The sequence below is a fragment of the Meriones unguiculatus genome, chromosome 16 (genome assembly GCF_030254825.1).
Source record: "Meriones unguiculatus strain TT.TT164.6M chromosome 16, Bangor_MerUng_6.1, whole genome shotgun sequence".
NCBI lineage: Eukaryota > Metazoa > Chordata > Mammalia > Rodentia > Muridae > Meriones > Meriones unguiculatus.
In genome coordinates, this window is record NC_083363.1 from 26,999,602 (window position 1) to 27,021,279 (window position 21,678).

The window sequence follows — 21,678 nt, forward strand, 5'->3', positions numbered from 1 at the left end:
AAAGCCCCTTGTCATCAACATTATTTCAACTTCTATTATTTCAATTACACACCCAATACCATAGCTGACAGTGTCTGAAAATATTATTTTACAGAAGTGTTCAGGAACTGAACCTAAGACCTCACTTATACTGTACTGCTGGGGCATGCCTGTAGTCCTCAGTCAACTGCCTTTACATGGAATAACAAAGCCACTGATATCTACTGTAGTAGGACAGTTTTTTCCAATAATGAGATGTTCAGCTGGGGACACAGCTCAGTGATAGAGCACTTATCCAGCAATGTGGAAAGAGGCCCTGGGTTTCATCCCAAGCACTGCAAAACCTTGACCCAAATAAGCCCACAGAAATGAAATAGGGAATCTCCCAGCACGAATGTGGTGCACACCTGAAATCTCAGCAGATGGGAGACTGAAGCAGGTACACTACATGTTCCAGCCCAGTCTGGGCTATTAGGAGCCCCTACTGGAAGGGGAAGGGGATAGAGAAAGGAAAGAAAAGGTTTGGGGCTTAGGGGTCTTCTCTGTAAATATTATCTATTAATTAGGGTTTAGTAGGACCAACATCTAATCTAACATCCATATGTTCATCAGGAATACAAGAACTTAGGAGTCCACAGAATGCAAAAGGTCCTCATCAGAATCAGACATCTAAGAAATTCTGACACACTTTAGCAGTAGCACTTATAAACATTAAGACGAGTTACACTCTTTTCTTTTTTTTTTCCAGAAAGCTGAGTCATGTCATTTTAAAATCACGTCTCCTAGGAGAAAATGTCAGCCTTTTCTAGGAAGAAGGTGAACTGTCAGGGTTCGCTTTGTTTTCCCTTTTGGCTACATTCAAGGAGAGTATTATCCACAATAGGTATTTCAGAATGTTCCCAAGGATGATAAAAAGGAACTACTAGGGTTCAAATGTATTTGAGTATATATTTGTAGCAATCCCACCCAGGGCAGACCTAACTCATCTGGTATAACAGAAAAACAGCAAGGAATGATGTAATTTTTTAGACCAGCTGACCTTCCCAGGCAAGCCCAAAAGCTCAGCTGCTGACAGCATTCTACTGTTGGTTAGTGTGAGGAACAGCTTGAGAGAACATGTGCACAAGCATATGCTGACATGACAGCAAAGTTCATAAGCAATTCAAAACGATGATCCTCGAAAAAAGATAACAGTCTTGATAAGCACTAAGGATTAATGAAACAGATACATCCCTGCCTTCGAGAAGCTTCCCACAGGGGACATCAAGCAGCACATAGATAAATACAAACACAGACGATGATAAATGCTGCAAACCACAATTAGGGGCATTATATCCACATACAGTAAGATAATCAGTGATTGGCAGGGATGACCAGGAGCAAAACAAGCTTCTCTAGAAAGGAGAATTTAGCCCGGTAAGAAAAAAGACTGAAGCAAAAGGCACACCACACAGATGAACTCAAAGGCTAGGGAAACCAGGGCACATAGGAGGAACTGAAAAAATCAGATGGGTATTCTAACCCTAAGCACAGACAGAGAAAAAGTAATATAAGCTACGGAGAGAGAGAAAAAAAGGAAGAAGGGAAAGGAAAAAAACAAAATCACCTAAGGCATGATCATAACTAACATTGTGGCTAAGAACCATCTCCAGTTCCATGAAATACAGTGACCTCTTCTGGCCTCCACAGGTATTGCATACATGTGGTGCACAGACATAGATACAGGCAAAATACCAAATGACAGAAAAACAAATCTCAAAAAAAAAGAAAAATTATTTTTAAATCATTACACTTCCAATTCGAGGTACTAAAAAGAGATCATGGATTCAGAGAGACTATTGAGGGCTATTTTAGAAAATCCACAGAGGGGCTGAAGAGATGGTTCAGTGGTTAAGAGCCCTTGCTGCTCTTGCACAGGACCCAGGTTCAGTTCCTGCTATCCACATCAGGTGCCTCACTAGAGTTTCAGAGGTCTCAACAAGCTCCTCTATTCTCCTTGGGTACCAGATACATAGGTGCACATAAACATACATACATACATACATACATGGCAGCATTACACATACACATTAAATATTTTTTAAAAGAAATCCATAGAAAAGAAAAGGGTAGCAGTGAAGATAAATGGTAGAGTCAAAGGATATTTAAAAGTAAAAGTCAACAGGATATGGCAATAAGCACAAAATGATTATATTAATCTGTAATCAGTCCTCTGACATTTCAGGACACAAAACACTAAACTCTAATCATCAGTAATCAAGTATCACAGTAAATGTGACAGACTGAAGAGGCGGCTTCCTGCTGAGTTCCCTAAAACTGATGGGGCACTCAGTCACTCACTTGTAGAGCAGGCTAGGGGCAATGACAGTAGACCGGAATCCCTGAGGGGTCTGCTCCACCTCATAGGCATCGCAGGGCTCATCAGAGTATTCCATAGAATCTGCAAAGAAACCACAACACCTTTGAATGCAGCTGATTAATGGAAAACAGCCCCCTCCTTAGCTCTCTGGGTTTAAGGAGGCAAGTACAAGTACAAAGAACAGCCTGACTATTGCTTTAGTACCACAGTCTGTTCACAGAAGAAATAAAGAATAAAAAGAAGAAGCTGGAGAAATGGCTCAGCGGTTAAGAGCACTCTCTGCTCTTCCAGAGGTCCTGAGTTCAATTCCCAGCAACCACATGGTGGTTTACAACCATCTATACTGACATCTGTTGTCCTCTTCTGGAATGCAGATGTACATGCAGATAGAGCACTTATACATAAAAAATAAATAATAAAAAGAACACGATGATTATTTTAAAGCCCTCAGTCTCAGAAGCTTGGGAAAGCAGTATATACATACCAAATATTTAGCTGCTTTCTCTTAGAAAGTTAAGGTTCTAAACATGTTTTACTATTGTTCTTTTGAGATGAAGTTCACACAAAACAAATCCTTTTTATGTCTAGAAGTCAGTACTTTTTAGTATTATGACACAAAATTACTTCAACGAATTATGAATAAATAAGAATGATACTGGGAGAACTTATTCCATAAAATCTCAACATAGAAAAAAGAGAGGCCAGGCAGACTGACATACACCTGAAGAAGTCCCAGCATTTGGGAGGCCGAGGCAGGAAGAGCACTAGCCTGAGCTATGTAGTAAGGAGAGGTGGGGAGAGAAAGAATCAGAATAAAAAACAGGACCTCAAAGCTCAAGGATGACTGCAGACAGTAAAAAGAATCAAAGGGAAAGTGATCCCGAAGGTTTAGGGCTCAGTGAAAATCTCAGGAACCAAAAAGGGAAAGTTGCATAGAACCTGAGAGCCCTGTTTATGCATTAACACTAACCTTATTTATCAGCCACCTCAACTATTCAGTTTACAAAATTACTGTGTGTTAAAATACAGTGTGTCTTTGGAACTATTAACACATGACTACAAAGAAAAAAACATAATCATAATATTTAACATCATCTGACACTGTACTAAATCCTTCACCTATTTATTTCAATAATTCATATCTTAGCCAGACATGGTGGTGCACCCCTTTAATTCCAGCACTGGGGAGACAGAGGCAGGTGGATCTCTATTAAGTTAAGGCCAGCCTGATCTAAATAGTGAGTTCCAGGACAGCCAGGGCTACATAATAGAGAGACTCTGCCTCAAAAATAAATAAATAGATAGATAAATAAAGAAATAAATTTACTTTTTTAAATAACAAAAAATAAAATCATTCCTTGTTTACAATTTCACAGATAAAGGGGCTTGATTTTGCCACAGAACACTAAGAGTTAACAATAATTACTAATAATTACTCCACATGGGGGTTCAACAGTCAAGAGCTCTTACTGCTCTTGTAGGTGACCTGAGTTCAGATGCCAATACTCATACTGGGTGGCTCACAACCACCTGTATGTCCAGCTCCAGGAGATCCAATACCCTCTTCAGGTTTTTTTGGGCACCCATGATCCCATGTACACACACACATACACACACATATACATGCATACATACAATCATGACACACACACACACAGCATACACGGCTCAAACACATCATTGAAAATAAAATAGAGGGGCCTGGAGAGATGGCTCAGAGGTTAAGAACACTGGCTGTTCTTCCAAAGGTCCTGAGTTCAATTCCCAGCAAGCACATGGTGACTCAGAACAACCTACAGTGAGATCTGGTGCCCTCTTCAGGTATGCAGGCAGGATGCTGTATAAATAATAACAAATAAATAAATCTCTAAAAAAAAAAAAAAAAAGAATGGAAAAAAATGATTCCACATGGCATTTAAGCCTCTGTACAAGATGAAATATATCTTGACACATGAAATACAACCAAGAATGCCTCATTTGAGATCAGGTTTGTCAGAACCACTGAACAGCAGCAAAACAAAGAACTGCCCACAGTACAAAGAACATTTTACTTCTCATCTGACCTAAGAGCAACTAGGATTACCTTGATAGAAACCCTCATCTTCTTCATGTTGGTAACTTTTTTCCTGGATAGGATTCTTTCTATAATTCCGTCCATCGATTGTTATAAGCTGTGGACGTAAAACATCCATGACACTTTCGCCAGATGATATTCTGGTAAAGTCCTGAAAAATAAATCCTCCTTTTATCTTTCTTTAAAATTAGATCAGTAAGGGAGGGTGAGATTGGGGAGGGAATGAGGTTTGTGTTTTGAAAGCACAGAAAGTCAACGTTGATACAATTATCAACAGTCTTATGACTTGACACCCTGGTGTGCTAGTCCTTTAGCATCCCTTCCCCACTTCAAAAAACAAGTTCTGAACAAAAGTAGCCTTTATAAAGTTTCGTTCTGAGCACGAAGTGGCTGTGGTGCATACTTATCTAATTTTCAAGGACGAAAACGGACTAGCCCTGTGTCATAGAGGTTTGGAGACGGAGAAGTATATATGACTTTCCAGTAATTATCGTGAGAGATGCTTAAGATCTAAAACATAAAAGAAAATAAAGCCCCTACGCCTGAAAACACCGCCACAGAGTGACCCGGAAGTGTTCTCGGAGAGCTCGCGCTGGTTCAGCTCCGGCCACGCCCACCCGACGCATGCGTGCTGGCGCTGCCCTATAAACGCACAGCCACAGGAACCGGCGCACGCTGACATAAAAATCCCATAGCCCAGGTGGGCTCGCGCAGGCCGCTGTCTATCGCGTAGTGAACGAGGCCGTGCTGCACGATCAGGGGGCGGGGCCGCCGGTCAAAGTGCACAAGCTACTGAGGTAAGTAGTCCAGGCTTCCAGAACCTTCGGTGAGGTGTTGGCCTTTACGATCCTACCTGCCAAGACTGAGAAGGTGGAAAGAGACCCTGGAGGCTTTCCCGCGCCGGGCGTGTGCAAAGGCAATTTCTTCCGATTGAACTTGCGGGCGGAGGGTTGGCGCCTGCGCAGTGGAGCGGCCGCGAGCCTTGGCTTCCTCACGAATTGCTGCGTGGGAAGCGTGCCTTGGGTGGAGTTAGCGTGGCTAGGACTTGTGTGCTCGCTCTTCCCATTTCCAGCACCTTTCTTCATTTCCCCCGAGAGAGAGAGAGCTGCTGCATCAATTTGGTTTGCATGGTGATCCGTTTGTTCAGGTGGAACGCACTGGAATCATTGTTGGTAGAACCCAACGGTTGTCATAATTAGCCTCAGCACAGGCTCCAAATCGACTTAAGCGTCTGGTTTGTTCTGAGATTTATTTTACGAAGGATCTCTTTTTTGTTTTGTTTTAAGAAATAAGCGGAAAGTAATTTATGAGTACAAGGTCATCTCTGTCGTACACAAAGTAAGTATTTAACCAAGCCCTACCGTGTCCAACAAATACCATTATTTTTTCTATGAGCGTTTCTGCTGACTTCAGCCCCTGATACTTCATCTGCAGCATTTAGGAAATTTTTACTGAGTGCCTCCTATTGGCCTGGTAGTCTCCTAGAAGGCAGAATTGTGTACTTCACACTGTAAGAAAAGAAAGTAGAACAGGCTGACCTCCATGACTCCAACCGTGCCTGTCCTCGGAAGTCTCTGCTGAGCTGCCAGCTCTTGTTCTATGTATTAAAATGATTTATACATAGGAAACACTGTGATAAGGGTTTTATACGGTGCCTCAGGCATACAAAGGTAATTTGTCTTTTGCTTTCCAAAATCACAGGATTCTTTTCACTGCCTCACACATGCTGAGGCAGATGTTCTACCACCGAACTGTATATCGCTAGATCCAAGATCACAGGTTAGATTTTTACATGTGTGAGTTCCCATGCATGTGGAGGCATAAAGCCATGTCTGCTGTCTTCATAGCTTTTCATACCTTCTCTGAGCTCAGAATGGTCCATTGCTGCTAACCTAGCTAACCATCTTGCTATGGGAATCACTTACTGTTCCTTCCCAAGTGCTGGGATTTACAGGCAGCTGACATACCTTCAAAGCTTTAAAGTGAATTCAAAGGATCCCCAACTCCTCCAGAGCAAGCACTTCATCCATTGAGCCATCTCCCCAGCCCCAATGCAGGATTCTTAATAAGATCATAAACAAAAGTGAATGTGCTGACTGAGGATGTAGCCCAGTGTTAGATTGTGTAAAGTATTTAATAGATAATACTGTTTGCCTCCTGAGGAGACCCTTCCAGAAGTTTAACATAGCTGTTTCAAAGAGAATTTGAACCTTCCGTATGTGTTGGAACATAATAAGTATGAAAAAAAACTGGATCTGCATAGGGAAATCTGGGTGTGGTGATGCATATCTGTAATAGTAGGCCAAACCAAGAGAATCTGGAATTGAAGACCACCCTGGGCTACAAGGCAAAAGCCCTAAAAAAATAAAAATAAAAAAATCAGGAGCCAGTATCTATTACTGATTTGTTTTTGGTCTAAGAAGTAGTGTTTTCTAAGCCTGCAGCTATCCTAGTTGCTAAGCCTGTATTTAATCTTCGTAACACATCTGTAAGGTAGGTACTGTTATTGATTCCATTTTATAGGTGAGGCATCCAAGGAACAGAAAAGTTAACTGATTTGTCCAGTCACATAGCAAAGCCAGAATACAGACCCAGGCAGACAGGTTTTTGGTTTTTTGTTTTTAATAGTAGTCAGTTCTTAAAGTTTACTTATTTGTATGTGTGTGTGTGAGAGTGAGAGAGCAAGAGGTCAGAAGAGGGCAGCAGGTACTCCACAGCTGGAGTTGCAGGTATATATGAGCCACCAAACATGGGTACTGGGAACCTAACTCCAGTCCTCTGCAAGAACAGCAAACACTCTTTTTTTTTTTTTTTTCTTTCATTTTTTTATTTTGTGCATCTGGACCAAAGTCTCCCATTCTGGAGGTTTGTTTGTTTGTTTGTTTTTAATCAGTTACATTTTATTAACTCTGTATCCCAGCCATGTCCCCATCCCTCATTCCCTCCCAGTCCCTCCCTCCCTCCCTCATCTCCACCGTGCCCCTTTCCAAGTCCACTGATAGGGGGGACCTCCTCCCCATTCATCTGATCCTGTTTTATCAGGTATCTTCAGGACTGGCTGCAAAGCCCTCCTCTGTGGTCTAACAGGACTGCTCCTCCCTTCGGGGGTGGGGAGACCAAAGAGCCAGTCATCGAGTTCCTGTTAGAAATAGTCCCTGTTCCCCTCACTTTGGGAAACCAATTGGTTACTGAGCTACCACAGGCTACATCTGAGTGGAGGTTCTAGGTTATATCCATACATGGTCCTTGGTTGAATGTCAGTCTCAGAAAAGACCCTGTGCCCAGATATATTTGGTCCTTGTGGAGCTCCTATCCTTTCCCCATCAGACTAACTCCCCTTCTTTCTTATGATTCCCTGTACTCTGCCAAAGGTTTGGTCATGAGTCTTTGCTTTGAAAACACTGCTAGTTAGAGTCTTTCAGATGCGCTCAGTAGACTCCTGTCATACGTTCAATGCACATCCCATCTGTCTTTCTAAATGAGGATTGATCATCTTACCCCATGTCCGCTCAATTGATTATCTTTTTTAGGTGTATAGATTTCATTATGTTTATCATATCTTATAGGTCTATATAAGTGAGTATATCCCATGTTTGTCTTTCTCCTTCTGGGATATTTCACTCAGAATGTTCTTTTCTAGATCCCACCATTTGCCTGCAAATTTCATGATTTCCTCCTTTTTGATTGCTGAGTAGTATTCCATTGTATAAAAATACCACAATTTCTGTACCCATTCCACCGTTGATGGACATCTGGGTTGTTTCCAGGTTCTGGCTATTACAAATAGAGCTGCTATAAACATGGTTGAGCAAGTGTCCTTTTTGTGTACTTGAACAAACTTTGGGTATATACCTAGCAGTAGTATAGCTGGGTCTGGAGGAAGCACTATTCCTATTTGTCTTAGAAAGCGCCAGATAGCTTTCCAGAGTGGTTGTACCAGTTTACATTCCCACCAGCAGTGGAGGAGGGTTCCCCTTTCTCCACAACCTCTCCAGCATGTGTTATTGCTTGGGTTTTTCATCTTGACCATTCTGATGGGTGTAAGGTGATATCTCAGGGTCGTTTTGATTCAGCAAACACTCTTAACCTCTGAGCCAACTCTTCAACAATCCACCGTAGTCAGTCCTTAATCACTGTGCTAACCAGCCAGGCACAGCAGCAGCAGCACATCAACAAGACATTGCAGGGCTGGAGAGATGGCTCAGAGGTTAAGAGCACTGGCTGCTCTTCCAGAGGTCCTGAGTTCAATTCCCAGCAATCACATGGTGGGCTCACAACCATCTATAATGAAAAGTGATGCCCTCTTCTGGCATGCAGGTCTACAGGCAGACAGAACATTGTATACATAATAAATAAATAACTTTTAAAAAAAATTAAAAAAATAAAGACATTGTTTCAAAAATTAGCTGACCTTTAGGAAATCAGGGCTCCCTCTGTGAACTACAGAAGCATCCTCTGAACAAGTATGTGGCTGCTTAGTTAACCCTAAGCTCAACATTTATAATCTAGGCTTTGTTGTTCTGTTTATCCCTTAATGGTGACATCTAAAACCTAGAGACTGAGGTATAGCTCAGGGTGGAACATGTGCTTAACAGACACAGGGCCTGATTTTCATTTCCAGCACCAGAAAGAAAAGAAAGAAACAAACCTTAAACAAATCTTTAGAACCGGGCGTCTCACAAGTGTGTCTCTCCATCTCCGCAGAAGACAGCTGATTTTAAGTGAACCTTGTGCTGGTTCTGCACTGTTTTCCATCTGGACTGTTTTGTATATGGAACTTTTGTTCTGATAATTAGGAAGAAAATAGGATGAAAGGACATTCCTTTGATGACCTTCAGCTTAGAATAGTCACTATGACTAGCCTTTGAAGCTAACTGGCAGGCACTTGGGTGCTCTGTGGAGTGGCTGATCTCAAAATACAAAATACAAAGCATTAGCAACTAAACAGAATATTACCAGAGTGGAAGTTGAGAAGATCAGAATTTAAAGTCTTAGTTGAGAAGAATAAACAGTTCCTAGTGGGTTCTGCTCTGAACTGGGGGGAAGTAAAGCCAGAGCTGCTCTCCAGGGAGAGGCTGAGTGGTCTGTATGCTTCATTTGAATCCCACCAGGGATAGCTTAGTGACTTGGACACCATTCATTAATACTTAAGTCTTTTTAAGGAAAATTTAAACATTACCAGGCTACATTCCTAGTCATTGTGGTACAAAGGAGCAGTCTTAAATTCCACATGAAAAGTTACTTTCCTTGATGAGTACAAGTCAATTCTGAAAGTAACCTAAAAATAAAATTAAGAGCATTATCAATGAGCTGGGCATGGATGGCCACGCTTTTGATACCAGCACTAAGATGTGGGTAGAACTCTGAATTTGAAGCCAGCCTGACAACCAGGACTACACAGTGAGATTGTTTCAAAAAAAAAAGGAAAAAGATCATTTACTTTGCATTTCTTTTTTATTTATAATAGCCTTAGGCCTGTTTTAACAACTAGATCTTATCATCTATGTTAACCCATTCATATTAATCTATGTGTTACCACATTTTTTAGTATAAGTTTTCCCATTTGTTTGTTTGTTTATTTATTTAATCCATTTACAGCCTGACCCTAGCCCCCTCTCTCCTCTCCTCCAAGTCCTACCCTTATGACCCCCTCACCCCCTCTCCTCAGAGAAGGAGAGTCCCCCAAGGGGTACCAACCCACCTGTGTACCTCAAGTTGCAGCTGGACTAAGTGCATCCTCTCCCACTGAGGCTAGAAAAGGCAGCCCAGCTAGAGGAAAGGGATCCAAGAGCAAGCAACAGAGTCAGAGACAGCCCCTACTCCCATTAGTAGGGACCCACATGATGACCAAGCTGCACTTCTGCTACATATGTGTAGAGGGTCTAGGTCCAGCTTGGTGGTTCAGTCTCTGAGCCACCATGGGCCCAGGTTAGTTTACTCTGTAGGTCTTCTTGACCTCTCCAAGATCCCTCAATCCTTCCTCCTATGCCGAGAGCTCAGCCTATTGTTTAGCTGTGGATCTCTGCATCTATCTCCATTAACTGCTGGCAGAAGCATCTTAGGAAACAGTTATGCTAGGCTTCTGTCTGCAAGCATAGCAGAGTATCAATAGTATCAGAGGTTAGCTCTCTTCCATAGGGTAGGTCTCAAGTTGGGCTAGTCATTGGTTTGCCATTCCTTCAATCTCTGTTCCATCTTTATCCCTACACTTCTAATAGGCAAGTCTAAAGTTTTATGGGTGGGTTGGTGTCTCCCTCACTCCACTGGTAACTTCAGGCTCCATATTCACCACTGCTAGAAGTCTCAGCTAGGGTCACCCTCATAGATTCCCAGGAGCTTCTCCTCTCCCAGAGAGACAGGGCACATACACCGATTCTTGTTCTCTCTCCTGGTATTCTCTCACCCCCCCCATTCCCATTCCCCATACCTGATTTCCAGTTCCCATTACCCTCTCCAACCCCTCTTACACAGAGTTCCCTCTTTCCATCTACTTCGGATGTCTATTTTACTTCCCCTTCTGAGTGAGGTTCGAGCATCTTCCCTTGGGCCCTCCCTGGCTGCTTTGGGTTTGTGGATTATAGCATGGTTTTCCTGTACTTTATTGCTAATATGTACTTATAAATGAGTACATACCATATGTCTCTTTCTGGGTCTGAATGAAGGTAACCACCTCACTCAGGATGATATTTTCTAGTTCCATCCATTTGCCTACAAATTGCATGGTGTCTTTGTTTTTAATAGCTTTTTAATTTGCATTTATAACAAGCTGATAGTCTGATAACAGCCTTACCATTTCCTTTCCCTTGCATCACTGTTCATCAGTACAATCTATGACCAACCACATGATGGAACTAGATACCAGGCTCTGCTTCTCTTTCAACCACATGTCACTGCCACATAGTTCCACCATCTCAAACATCATGTGTCATTTTCCTTAGAAGGACACTAGATGCTCTGGACATAAAGGATTTATAGTAACATAGCATTCTCCAGTATTTTCTGTTTTAAATTTTTTTCAACTTTTCAATCATTTACAATTGAAACTCAAGCATGAAATGCTCAAAACTTGCGCTTTTCCAAGCCTTTAACTTTTTCTAGGGGGAAAATAAGTAAAAACTATTCAGCAAAATTCTTCCTGACCATGAGAGGGGAGTCGTGAGTTTTGCTGATGTTGGTTTTGGGTTTTTGAGGGAATCTGTGTATCTCAGCCTGGCCATGAACTTGATATATAACCAGAAATGACAGTGAGCTTCTGATTCTCCCATCTCTGCCTTCCAGGTACCAGAATTTTACTTCTGTACCACCATGCCTTGTTTATGTTGTGCTATGAAATGAACCCAGGGTTTCCCATATACTAGGCAAGCACTGCTAACTGGGCAGCATCCTCAGCCCTGGAGAGTTTGTTTTAAAGATCATTTTTAATCCACACGTGGTGGCACATGGCTGTAATCCTAACACTTGGGAAGCTGACACAGTGTAGGTTGCCATGAGTTTCATTAAGGCCAGGCCAAGGTATGTAAGTTCCAGGCTAGCATGTGCGGTGGCACACGCCTGTAATCTTAGCACTGGGGGAGGTAGATGCAGACATACGTCTGTCTAGAACAGCAAAGAGTACACACAGAAATTCTGTCTCAAAAAAAGAGAAAAAAGACCTTCTCTATAAATAGATAAATAAGTAAGTAGCCATTTTTTTAAATGCTAAAATCTATGTAATATAAAAATTAGCCAGTGTCTCTTGTTATTGAAACAGGCTCTTGGCTATGTAGTCCAGGCTTCACAATCCCCTACCTTAGCCTCCTCTGTAACAGGAACATACCAGTATACTCCACTACTCCCATGTAAAGCCATTTGTTCACTTAAATACTAGAATCTTTATCCAGAGAGAAACTACTAACCACTTTTGTTGAAATATTATTTAGCATTTAAAAATGGAGATATGTAGCTCCTCGGTTACATTAATAGGCACAACCTGAGGCTCATGTTGGACAGAGCCATATTGGACAGAACTAGAATGTCAGGACATTTCCATGGTAACATTTCCATGGTAATTTCCATGGTATTCTAGATTGCATAATCATAGTACTCAACATTTTTAAAATCATTCACTTTAGAATCTTCCTATGCTTCTAAGGCCATATCTTGTTCTAAGGTTTTGTGGGACATCATGTATTCAGTCTGGGTTTTCTGATATGACACAGAATGCCCACAGATGCTGAATTCATAAACAGCCATGGTTTCTGAGATTAATTCCTGAATTATTTTGTTCCAGTTTTTGGGTGCCATCAAGTGTTAGATTTAGGCATTACATGTAGATGAAAAGGTTTTAACAATCTCTTAAATGAAAATGCCAAAACGTATTTCCTAACTGATCTCCCTTCCTTGGGAACAGAACACAGTGTTATTCTGAACTGCTACTTGGAAAACTTGATAACTAAATTTCTTGGTATGGTTTGGTGAGAAATGTACCCAAGACAAACTATCCTGTGGAGCAGTATTATTTTATCCTTGGTCCATTTCTGCCTTGGCACTACCTTCATAACTTATAAATTAGCCACATTCAATCTCAAATGGCACAGTTTGCTAATAGGGGAAAGTAGGAGTCTTTAAGGGGGAAACCCTTTTTTTTTTTTTTTTTCCTCCAGCCAGGGTTTCTCTGTAGCCTTGGCAGTCCTGGAACTTGCTCTATAGACCAGGCAGGCTGGCCTCAAACTCAGAGATCTGTCTGCTTCTGCCTCCCAAGTGCTTGAAATAAAGGCGTGCACCACCATGCCTGTTTGCAAGCTATTAAACCTGTTTTTACTTCAAAACCCAAGTAACATTATAAAAGACTGTGTAAGGATAGAGGATAGGAAAAACTAGCCCTGCTGGGCTAAAACGAAATATTGTTGATCTGTCTTTTATAAACTTGTCAATTGCTGTTTTTTTGTTTTTTTTCCTCTAGTGAAGAGAGAATTCTACTGGAGGGAATGGCTGCCTCCTCATCCTCATCTTCAGCTGGTGGGGTCAGTGGAAGTTCTGTCACGGGATCTGGTTTCAGTGTGTCAGACCTTGCCCCACCACGGAAAGCTCTGTTCACCTATCCTAAAGGAGCCGGAGAGATGTTAGAAGGTGATCTCATGTTGCATTTGCTGAGTAATTAGCGTTAGACCTTCAGTGCATGTGCAATGTAAAGAAGCCAGGACTCAGATTCCAGCTGGATTTCTTTACGCCAAAGCCCCTGGGTAACTGACCAGAATTAGCATTGGAGCCAGGAACCTTATTGACCTCTTTACTTGTTTTGACACCTGTTTGATGTATTTCCTTTTTTTAGTGTCTACAGATAAATTAACCCCACCAGAGAGGCCTAAAGGGGAAATAAAAGCTCTGTGAAGGTGACTCTTAGGGCCCACATCACTGTGTGACGCTATGGTTTTTATAGCACTAGAGACAGATTTGCAGCCACCATCTTATCACACCTTTGCAGACTGGCTGGCCAGAAATAGGTCACAGGCAGTAGTCGTGAAACACCGCTGATGACTGGAATGCATCAGATTCATGTTATGCTAGACAGGTAATTCATTGTAGGAGCATAAAACTCATGGAGACATTTAAAATGAGCATGTTTTGCTAGGCAGACGGATCTCTGAACTCTAGGCCAACTAGGACTGTACAAAGAGACCCTTTTTCTTTTTTAAAAAGATAAAATGCACATGCCTGGGCATTTGACACATTCGGGCCCTCAAGATCCTGATTTAGCCTAGGACAGTGTCCAGGACATTCTCATGAGGGAGTCTTCTCATATTTTAAAAAACTGACCAAAAAAAACCACATACCTCATCAACAACTCAAAATCCACTTGAGTCAAGCATTTTTGTATTGAATTATAAAATGATCCCTTTTTTTTTTTGCTTTAAATCTTGTGTATGTGTATTTGCATGAATATATTTTAAATTAATTAGGAGATGTCTCTGAGAAAGATACAAACTATATTTGGAGGCTGGCTTTTTTGGGGTGATCATTATGTATTTATATCAGATTAAAAAAAAAGTTTTGAGTTAAACTATGCCAAACAGTATAACTGATTCTTTTTTCTTGTAGAGTTGGGGATTGAACCCAATGGCCTTATACATTCTAGACAAGCACTCTTTGACCCAGCTACATGCCTGGTAGACTTTAATACACAAGGCTCTGGGGTGATTTGCATTTAATTGGTAGGGAAGCAGCAGGCCAGGTGTGGTATAGAAGGTGGCCTCTCAGGCATGCATACTTCTGCTCTTGCCTTTTTATTGTCTCCATTTGTGTTACTATCCAAGTTGGTATCACCAAGTCTGACTGGACATAGTGTCCCTATTTGGCACTAAAAGTAAATGACAACTTCAGCTTTCTGCAGCAGAGATGTGGTTAAGGAAGTTTGCCACAAAACAAATGACAAGTTGAAGGCACTCAAGCTCTTAATGAGCTTTATAGAGCAGAAGAGAATCTATGCTTAACACAGCTTCAAGTCATATAAGTCTTAAGCTGATGTCCTAACAGGTTTCTATCTGGCCATTTTCATTACCTCATTGAGGAATTGAGTGAGTTCTAATATAGCATGGATTTAGCACAGTTACCTTCACAGTGCACAGTTGTGGCCCTCCTTTGTCTCTAGTGATTTTAAAAGCTGCTTACCCTTAAAGATAGACTGAAAAACAACTGACTTTGCCAAATCAAGTATCTGACATACTGTTTAATATTGAGAATACAGAAGAGAGGCCGGTGAGATGGTTCAGCTGGTAAAAGGTACCTGCCAACAAGCCTGACTTTAATCCCTGGGTCTCATGCGGAAGGAGAGGACTGACTTCCAAAAGTTGTTCTCTGACCTCCCCATGAGTACCCATACATAAATAAATGTCAATTTTAAGAAAATGAAAAGACCACCAGTACCCCACATTATCTGCCGGGGTTTGGTTGTGCAAACCTGTTATACCGACTCTATTCCACACCCATGCCTCATCTCCATGGATACAGACGTCAGCAGGTGCTCAGGTTTCTCATGTGAAACGACATGGTACTTACATATAATTTATTCCATGTAGCACTCCTAAATGTGATGTCAGATTTCAGTGTGTACTGTTGCACATAAATATGTGTACATCAAAGCATTTTAATTCTTCTTCGTTGTTGATTTTTTTTTTAGTCTTGTATAGTCCAGGCTGACCTCTAACTCCATGAACTCCTTATCCTCCTCCTTTTCCCTCCCAAGTGCTGAGATTACAGACATATACTACTATGTCTGGTTTGTTCCATGTAGGGGACCAAACCCAACAGTGCCAGCTGAGCTACATCCCCAGCTCCCATTTTTCTTCCATTAGTGTAATGGAAGAAGAAAATAGGAATAAACCATGTTGATAGAGTCAAGTAACCCAGCACTCAGGAGGCTGAGGTAGGAGAATTGCTGTGAGTTCAATGAAAGCCTGGGCTGCATAGAGACTTCCATGCCAACCTGGGCAAAGACTGAGACTTTCCAAAGATTGCCTTTGAGAGGAAAGCACAAAAGCATTTAGGAGTCAAGGTTAGGTCATGATCCCAACAGGTTCAACTTGATGTTGCCTACTCCCAAATCTAGGGTATAAATTCCAACAACCTGCACTAATCTCAGAGGAATGTCTTGGTGCATCTGCTGTCTGCTAAAAGCAGCGCACAGCAAGCTTTACCAGTCTCCTGCCCTTGGCTAAGATTGTTCTCAGCCAGTCATTAGTGAGCAAATTATAGGCTACCTTCCAGCCCAGAAGTGGCTGTTATTTTAGGGACCTCACAGGTCACTGATATATAAATCACCTGAGATTGTCTCATTTCCTACTATGAAGTAATACCTTTGAAATGAATTTTCTTAGCATTGATTTAATGGAATTGGTGATAGAGTTAAATTTGGGCTGTTTACTGAACTTTTTCAGCACATAAAATCTTTGCTTGTCCCTTAAGAGGAAAGCTGGTACACTACTGACTGTCTTGATGATTATAAACATGTTGTCTCAGGTCATTCTCTCTGGAGTCATTCTCTCTGGAGAAATCCCAGCCTTTAGATTGGTAGATACTACATCTGACAGGATGTTGTTTAAGAAGCAGTGGGCTTTGTAGTTAATGCAGAGCTTCAGGAATGCGTGCTAAGGCCTCAAGTGTGGGAGAGTGATACCAAGGCACCTTTTTGAAAGGTGAGCTTCTATCTTTCCTTGGAATTCATTACCAACAAGGATAGGCCAGTGTGATAACTTTAGCACTTTATCTTATTGATTGCATGAGGATGGGAGGCAGCACTTCCAAGAGCCTCCCCACACGTCGTCACTTGATCCTTACAGCCCATAATTCCCACTTCCTGCAGTTCAGGATCAAACCACTTGGTGGGCCAGCTCTACTTCTCTGTTTTGTTCTTTGCAAAGTAAACCCTGAGCTGTAGTTGACCTCTTTAAGAAGGATACTAATGTGTTTACATGCAAGAACATAATAAATTGCATTGGAGTTTCCACTGCTGTCTGCTCTTACCTAGATACACTTGATGATATCATGAGCTTGTCTTTACTCCAGTCAGAAGCAAGGGGTATACCTTGTATGGCAGTGTTCTAGGCTTGACCTCCACCACCTCAAGATTGAAAAGCCAGGGGTGGAAAAAAAGACTTGAACTTAATAGACTACTTATCCTAAGAGTGACATATATCAACACATACACACAAACACACACATCTGTCTTTCTATCCCTGGCTCTCTTTCTCTGGCACTGAATTGAAGATGGTATTAGCAGGAAGCCCTTTTTGTTATTGTTCACACCACTCAGAGTCAGTATCTTTATTTTTCCTTTTGATTACCAGGACTTGTAAAGAAAGGTTTGCTGCCTGAAACTCAGCATGAGGCCAGAGTATGTTAGTGTCTCCCTGTCACTTAATACCCATGGGGGCATAGCAATCCATGACTAATGAGTGAGTACTGACATCAAGCAGTGCTGGTGTGAACTCCCACCTTGAGAGGACAGCTTTGTCCTCTCTTTCCATTTGTTTGAGAATTTTGACAATAAAACACTTGGCCTGGGGAGTTTGCTGCCCTTTAAAACATGGAATGTTCCTACATGAATTGTGTCTTTGGGGATGTGTTTTGCAGGATCAGCCTTTCCACCAATGAGCATTGTAACTGAGCCAGCCACCTTCTTGTTGGCAGTTATTAGCACCAGCTCAGAGCCCAATTCTGAGCTTGCACCATTCCCTTATCTCCATTTAAATTGCAGTCCTTGGTTCATTTGGAAAATCAAGGTTGCATTTTGTGTTTACAGAATGAAGTTTCCCAGCAGGATTTCATGATGGTCTTGATGGTGTAATTTTATATACTAAAAGTCAACAGTTATTTTTCTCGTGGCTCTGTCTTTTAGAATGAAAGTGATTGGAGTTCTGTCAAAAGTAAGGGCACACAAATACCACAAAGCTGGGTGTGCCAGCTCCCTCATTTGCCTGCTATACAGAAAAGAGCAGGTCAGGAGGTAGGCAGTAGTGCCCAGATCATCAGGCTTTGGCTTCTTGTTTTTGTTTTCGTAACACTATTTTTGAATTCTCAAACAAGAAAGACTATTTTAATATTCTAGGTATAGAAGAGGTAGCTCTTACATAAGAGTGGTGTCCTAAAGGAACACTTATTCCTTGTTCACACCAGAAACACCTTAGGCCTCAAGTATAGAGGCAGGAAAAGGATGGACAGCCTCTATGCTTTTCTAGAAGCCATTAAAGCTATAACACCTGTGCCCTTTCTCTTGTAGATGGCTCTGAGAGGTTCCTCTGTGAATCAGTGTTCAGTTATCAAGTGGCATCCACACTTAAACAGGTGAAACATGGTAAGTACGTGAGCTTCTGTCCTGTACATTCATGGGATGCAAAGGGGCACAAATTCTGAAAGGTTTAAAGTGGACTTCCTAGTGAAGAACATGCTCAGATCTTGTCCAGCTTGAAAATCTCCTTGGAGGTTTGATAGGTTCAATTCTCTAGGGGAGTGAGTCATGGCTTCCTGCTCCTGTTGCCTTTACCTCTCCTTTCTGTGAACTCTTACTACTTCCCTTCATGCAGCACCTTCCTCTAGTGTCTGTAGCACTAGACACTGTAGCCCTATCCTCTAAACCCTGAGCCCTGGGTGACCAAGTCTCCACTATGTATCAAGGTACCATTTCCCCTTCTAACCATACATCCTGTGAGACACCATAAGAACGTCTAAGTAGAGTACTTGTGGCATGACCTGTTTATGTTGCATTTTTGTTTTTAGATGGTCTTGTGATGGCTGGCTTCAGGCTCTAGGGCCTTGTGCAGCAGCCCCTGAGTACTGGCGTTATACGCGTGAGCCACTAAGTCCATCTCCAGTTGTTAGACTCTAGCACATATGAGAGTGTGGTGATGGTTCTTTTAATTTCTACAGTACCAGGGCTCAAACAAAGAGCATGGCATGTTCTAGCACTGGGGCTCATCCCCAGCCTGTAAAAACTGTGATTATCATTATTATCATTATTATTATTATTATTATTATTATTATTTTCTCATTCTGAAACTATGTAGTCCAGGCTGGCCTGGAACTCTAACCAGTTTCCTGCCTCCACTTCCCAAGTGCTAGGCTTGAACTAGTACTCCTTGCTTCTTTTATTCTCTCTCTTTCTCTCTCTCTGTCCCTCCCTCCATCCCTCCTCTCTTTCTCTCTGTCTGTCTGTGTGTGTGTATTTATCTGTGTCTGTCTCTCTCCCCTTCCTCACTGCTTCTACATGAGTGTGTTCTTCTGTCTGTCTCTTTCACGCTCTCGCCCTCTCTTCTTTTTTCTTTTTAATTTTACATGTATGTATGCAGTCTGTGTGTGGGTTTGTACAAGTGAGAGCAGGTGCCTCAAGAACCTAGAGATGTCAGATCCTCCTGGAGCTGGAGTTGCAAGTGATTGTGAGCCACCTGATATAGGTGCTGGGAATTGAACCCAGGTCCTCTATAAGAGCACTTTGTGCTCTTAACTCCTGAGCCATCTCTCCGGCTCCTCTCTTTTTTTAAATGAAGAAGAGAATTTATTAAGAAATTTTAGGGCAACTGGCTTCGAGTGCCTCTCTTGCTGCAGGGAGCTATTTTGCTATAGCAATAAAACCCTGCTTGCCTTTTGTGGGGAAAGGAAGTTTTTACTGTAGATTTAAGGACATGGTAGTACATGTGCACTAGAAAGAGAGACCCTTAGAAATAGGAGAGTACATACCCAAGTATGGGTGTGGACTTCTCAAGAGAGTCACCTGTATTCTTAATAATTGTATTGAAAATTATTTTAATATAAAAAGCTTTCCAAGCCACTGAGGCGGCACATGCCTGTAGTCCCAACACTCAGGGTAGCAGAATCAGGCAGCTCTCTTTAAGTACGAGGCCTGGTCTACAAAGCAAGTCCAGGACAGCCAAGGCTATACAGAGAAACCCTGTCTCCGGAAAAAAATACGCATACATGAACAAGCAAACAGCTTTCCAGACTGAAAAAAAAAAAGAATATGGAAGCGCCCTCTTGAGATTTGGTTATGGAGAGGGCTGAGTCTGAAGGGAGGTAAAGGGATGACAGACTTGGCTGGATTAGCACAGCAAGAGAAAAAAGAACATTCAGATAGAGCCTGGAATGATGGCTCAGCATTTAAGAGCACTAGCTGTTCTTCTAGAAGACCTGGGTTTCATTTACAGCACCTACATGGTGGCTCACAACTATCTGTAATTTGTTCCAGGGGATTACATAAATAATAAAAAATAATAATGAGAATGAATGGGTTCAGGAAGACACCTATATGTATGATACATACATGCTCGTACATGTGCACACACACATAAAGGGCAGTGCGCATGGAAGCTGACACAGCTCGGTGTTGGGGCACTTGATTCTGGTTTCAGTCTGCACTATTGCAAGCAAAGGGAAGAAGTAATGCAGATGAATGGAGAATAGTGGAAATGTTTGGGTTTTGTTTGTTTGTTTTTGTTTTTGTTTTTTCAAAAATTAGTCTTCAGGACCTACTTAAAAAAAGACCCCATTACTAAATCACAAGTGGAAAGTCCATCTACAGATTAAGACCAGTTGTCATGTTGGTGATTGGTGACAGTCTCATGGGAAATGCCATTTATTCTGTCACTTCTCAACTCTTTACAGATCAGCAAGTTGCTCGGATGGAAAAACTGGCTGGTTTGGTGGAAGAGCTGGAAGCTGATGAGTGGCGGTTTAAACCCATTGAGCAGCTGCTGGGGTTCACACCCTCTTCAAGCTGATATCACCTGCATGGTCGCCCCTAGGGCACAGCCACCCAGCGATGCACAGCTGTACTGTGAGCTGCATGTCTGAATTCACATCCATACTTGGTTCCTCTGTTTCTCTTAATAGGCAACAAATGCTCCTGTCAGATGTTGCTGCAATGTTTGTTACATTCTCGTTCTCAAAAGTATTGAGCAGCACTTGGGAGTTCCAGGACATCCAGAGCTATACAGAGAGATCCTGTCTCAAAAAAAATATAGATAGATAGATAGATAGATAGATAGATAGATAGATAGATAGATAGATAGATAGATAGATAGTTTTGGTGATGAGATGAAGACAGTCCTTTCAGGGAACCAAGATTTAAGAGATACTTATACTCACATGCCAGAGTCTGCCTACTGAATGGCATATAGCCTGTCATTCATGGAGTATCTGGAAGCTTTCACCAGTCCAGTCAGTCCAAGGTTAGGATCTGCAGTTTCACCGTCACAGCCCAAACATTTCTCTCTGAAAATGAATGTGATTTTAGCTCAGGGTCTGTTCAGGGAGGGAATTTTAAAGTTGTCTTTCCCCCTCTAGACATTTAAAATTGAAGATTATTTTTCTCAATTCTTATGACATGCCAAGTGGTGCTGCTACTCTACCCCATCCCTGTCCCCAAAACTTGCTTTTTGAATGTTGCAGCACTTGAAAAAATAAAGTGACCTAAATCCTTTTAGACCCAGAGCCCTTAGTCCAACGCATTGGGGTATGAAAGCAATTCTGTAGCAAATAAATCCTTACAAGAGTTCCAAATTGGTGTGCTTATCCTTTCAAAGTCTGGGGGATTTGGGACAGAAAAAAAGTTCAGGTTAGTTTTTCACTAGACTCTAAAGTGCCCCCCTTACTGCTGCCTCAGTAGGTATAAGAGTAGGTTGTTTGTTGGCTCATTCATTTGTTTGGAGCATATTCTCTCTCTGTAGCTAGGCTGGCCTCAAACTCATAGCAGTCTTCCTGTCTCAGCCTACTAACTGTTAGAATGACTCTCCTCTCTTCA

General features: G+C 41.8%; 2 protein-coding genes across 10 annotated transcripts in view; one reads left to right on the forward strand and one right to left on the reverse strand.

The window, feature by feature from the left end:
- Positions 1-5,398, reverse strand: part of Ascc1 (activating signal cointegrator 1 complex subunit 1) — an 86,129-nt gene extending 80,731 nt beyond the window's left edge. For 2 of the 8 annotated variants that reach the window (XM_060369502.1, XM_060369503.1), the window contains exons 1-3: positions 5,266-5,395; positions 4,422-4,563; positions 2,320-2,419 (exon numbers count right to left, since the gene is read on the reverse strand). In XM_060369502.1, the coding sequence (XP_060225485.1) occupies positions 2,320-2,419; positions 4,422-4,530 (209 nt within the window). In that variant the 5' untranslated portion in view covers positions 4,531-4,563; positions 5,266-5,395. Of the gene's footprint in view, positions 1-2,319; positions 2,420-4,421; positions 4,564-4,815; positions 5,030-5,265 lie in introns of those variants that run through there. The other 6 variants (XM_021643475.2, XM_021643476.2, XM_021643473.2 and 3 more) reach the window with 5 other exon arrangements.
- Anapc16 (anaphase promoting complex subunit 16) lies at positions 5,059-21,437 on the forward strand. Of its 2 annotated transcripts, none has more exons than XM_021643478.2 (4): positions 5,059-5,209; positions 13,354-13,520; positions 18,166-18,240; positions 20,541-21,437. In XM_021643478.2, the coding sequence occupies exons 2-4, from the start codon at positions 13,379-13,381 to the stop codon at positions 20,654-20,656; spliced, it is 333 nt and encodes a 110-aa protein (XP_021499153.1). In that variant the 5' UTR covers positions 5,059-5,209; positions 13,354-13,378; the 3' UTR covers positions 20,657-21,437. The 2 variants fall into 2 exon arrangements, with proteins under 2 accessions (XP_021499153.1, XP_021499152.1); XM_021643477.2 differs by lacking the exon at positions 5,059-5,209 and adding an exon at positions 5,429-5,750.
- The last annotated feature ends 241 nt before the right edge of the window (positions 21,438-21,678 follow it).

Coding starts and splice junctions, on each gene's coding strand:
- Anapc16 (XM_021643477.2), top strand. CDS start 5,719: ATGAGTACAAGGTCATCTCTGTCGTACACAAA. Junction 13,521..18,165: donor AGCCGGAGAGATGTTAGAAG/GTGATCTCATGT, acceptor TTTCTCTTGTAG/ATGGCTCTGAGAGGTTCCTC. Junction 18,241..20,540: donor ACTTAAACAGGTGAAACATG/GTAAGTACGTGA, acceptor AACTCTTTACAG/ATCAGCAAGTTGCTCGGATG.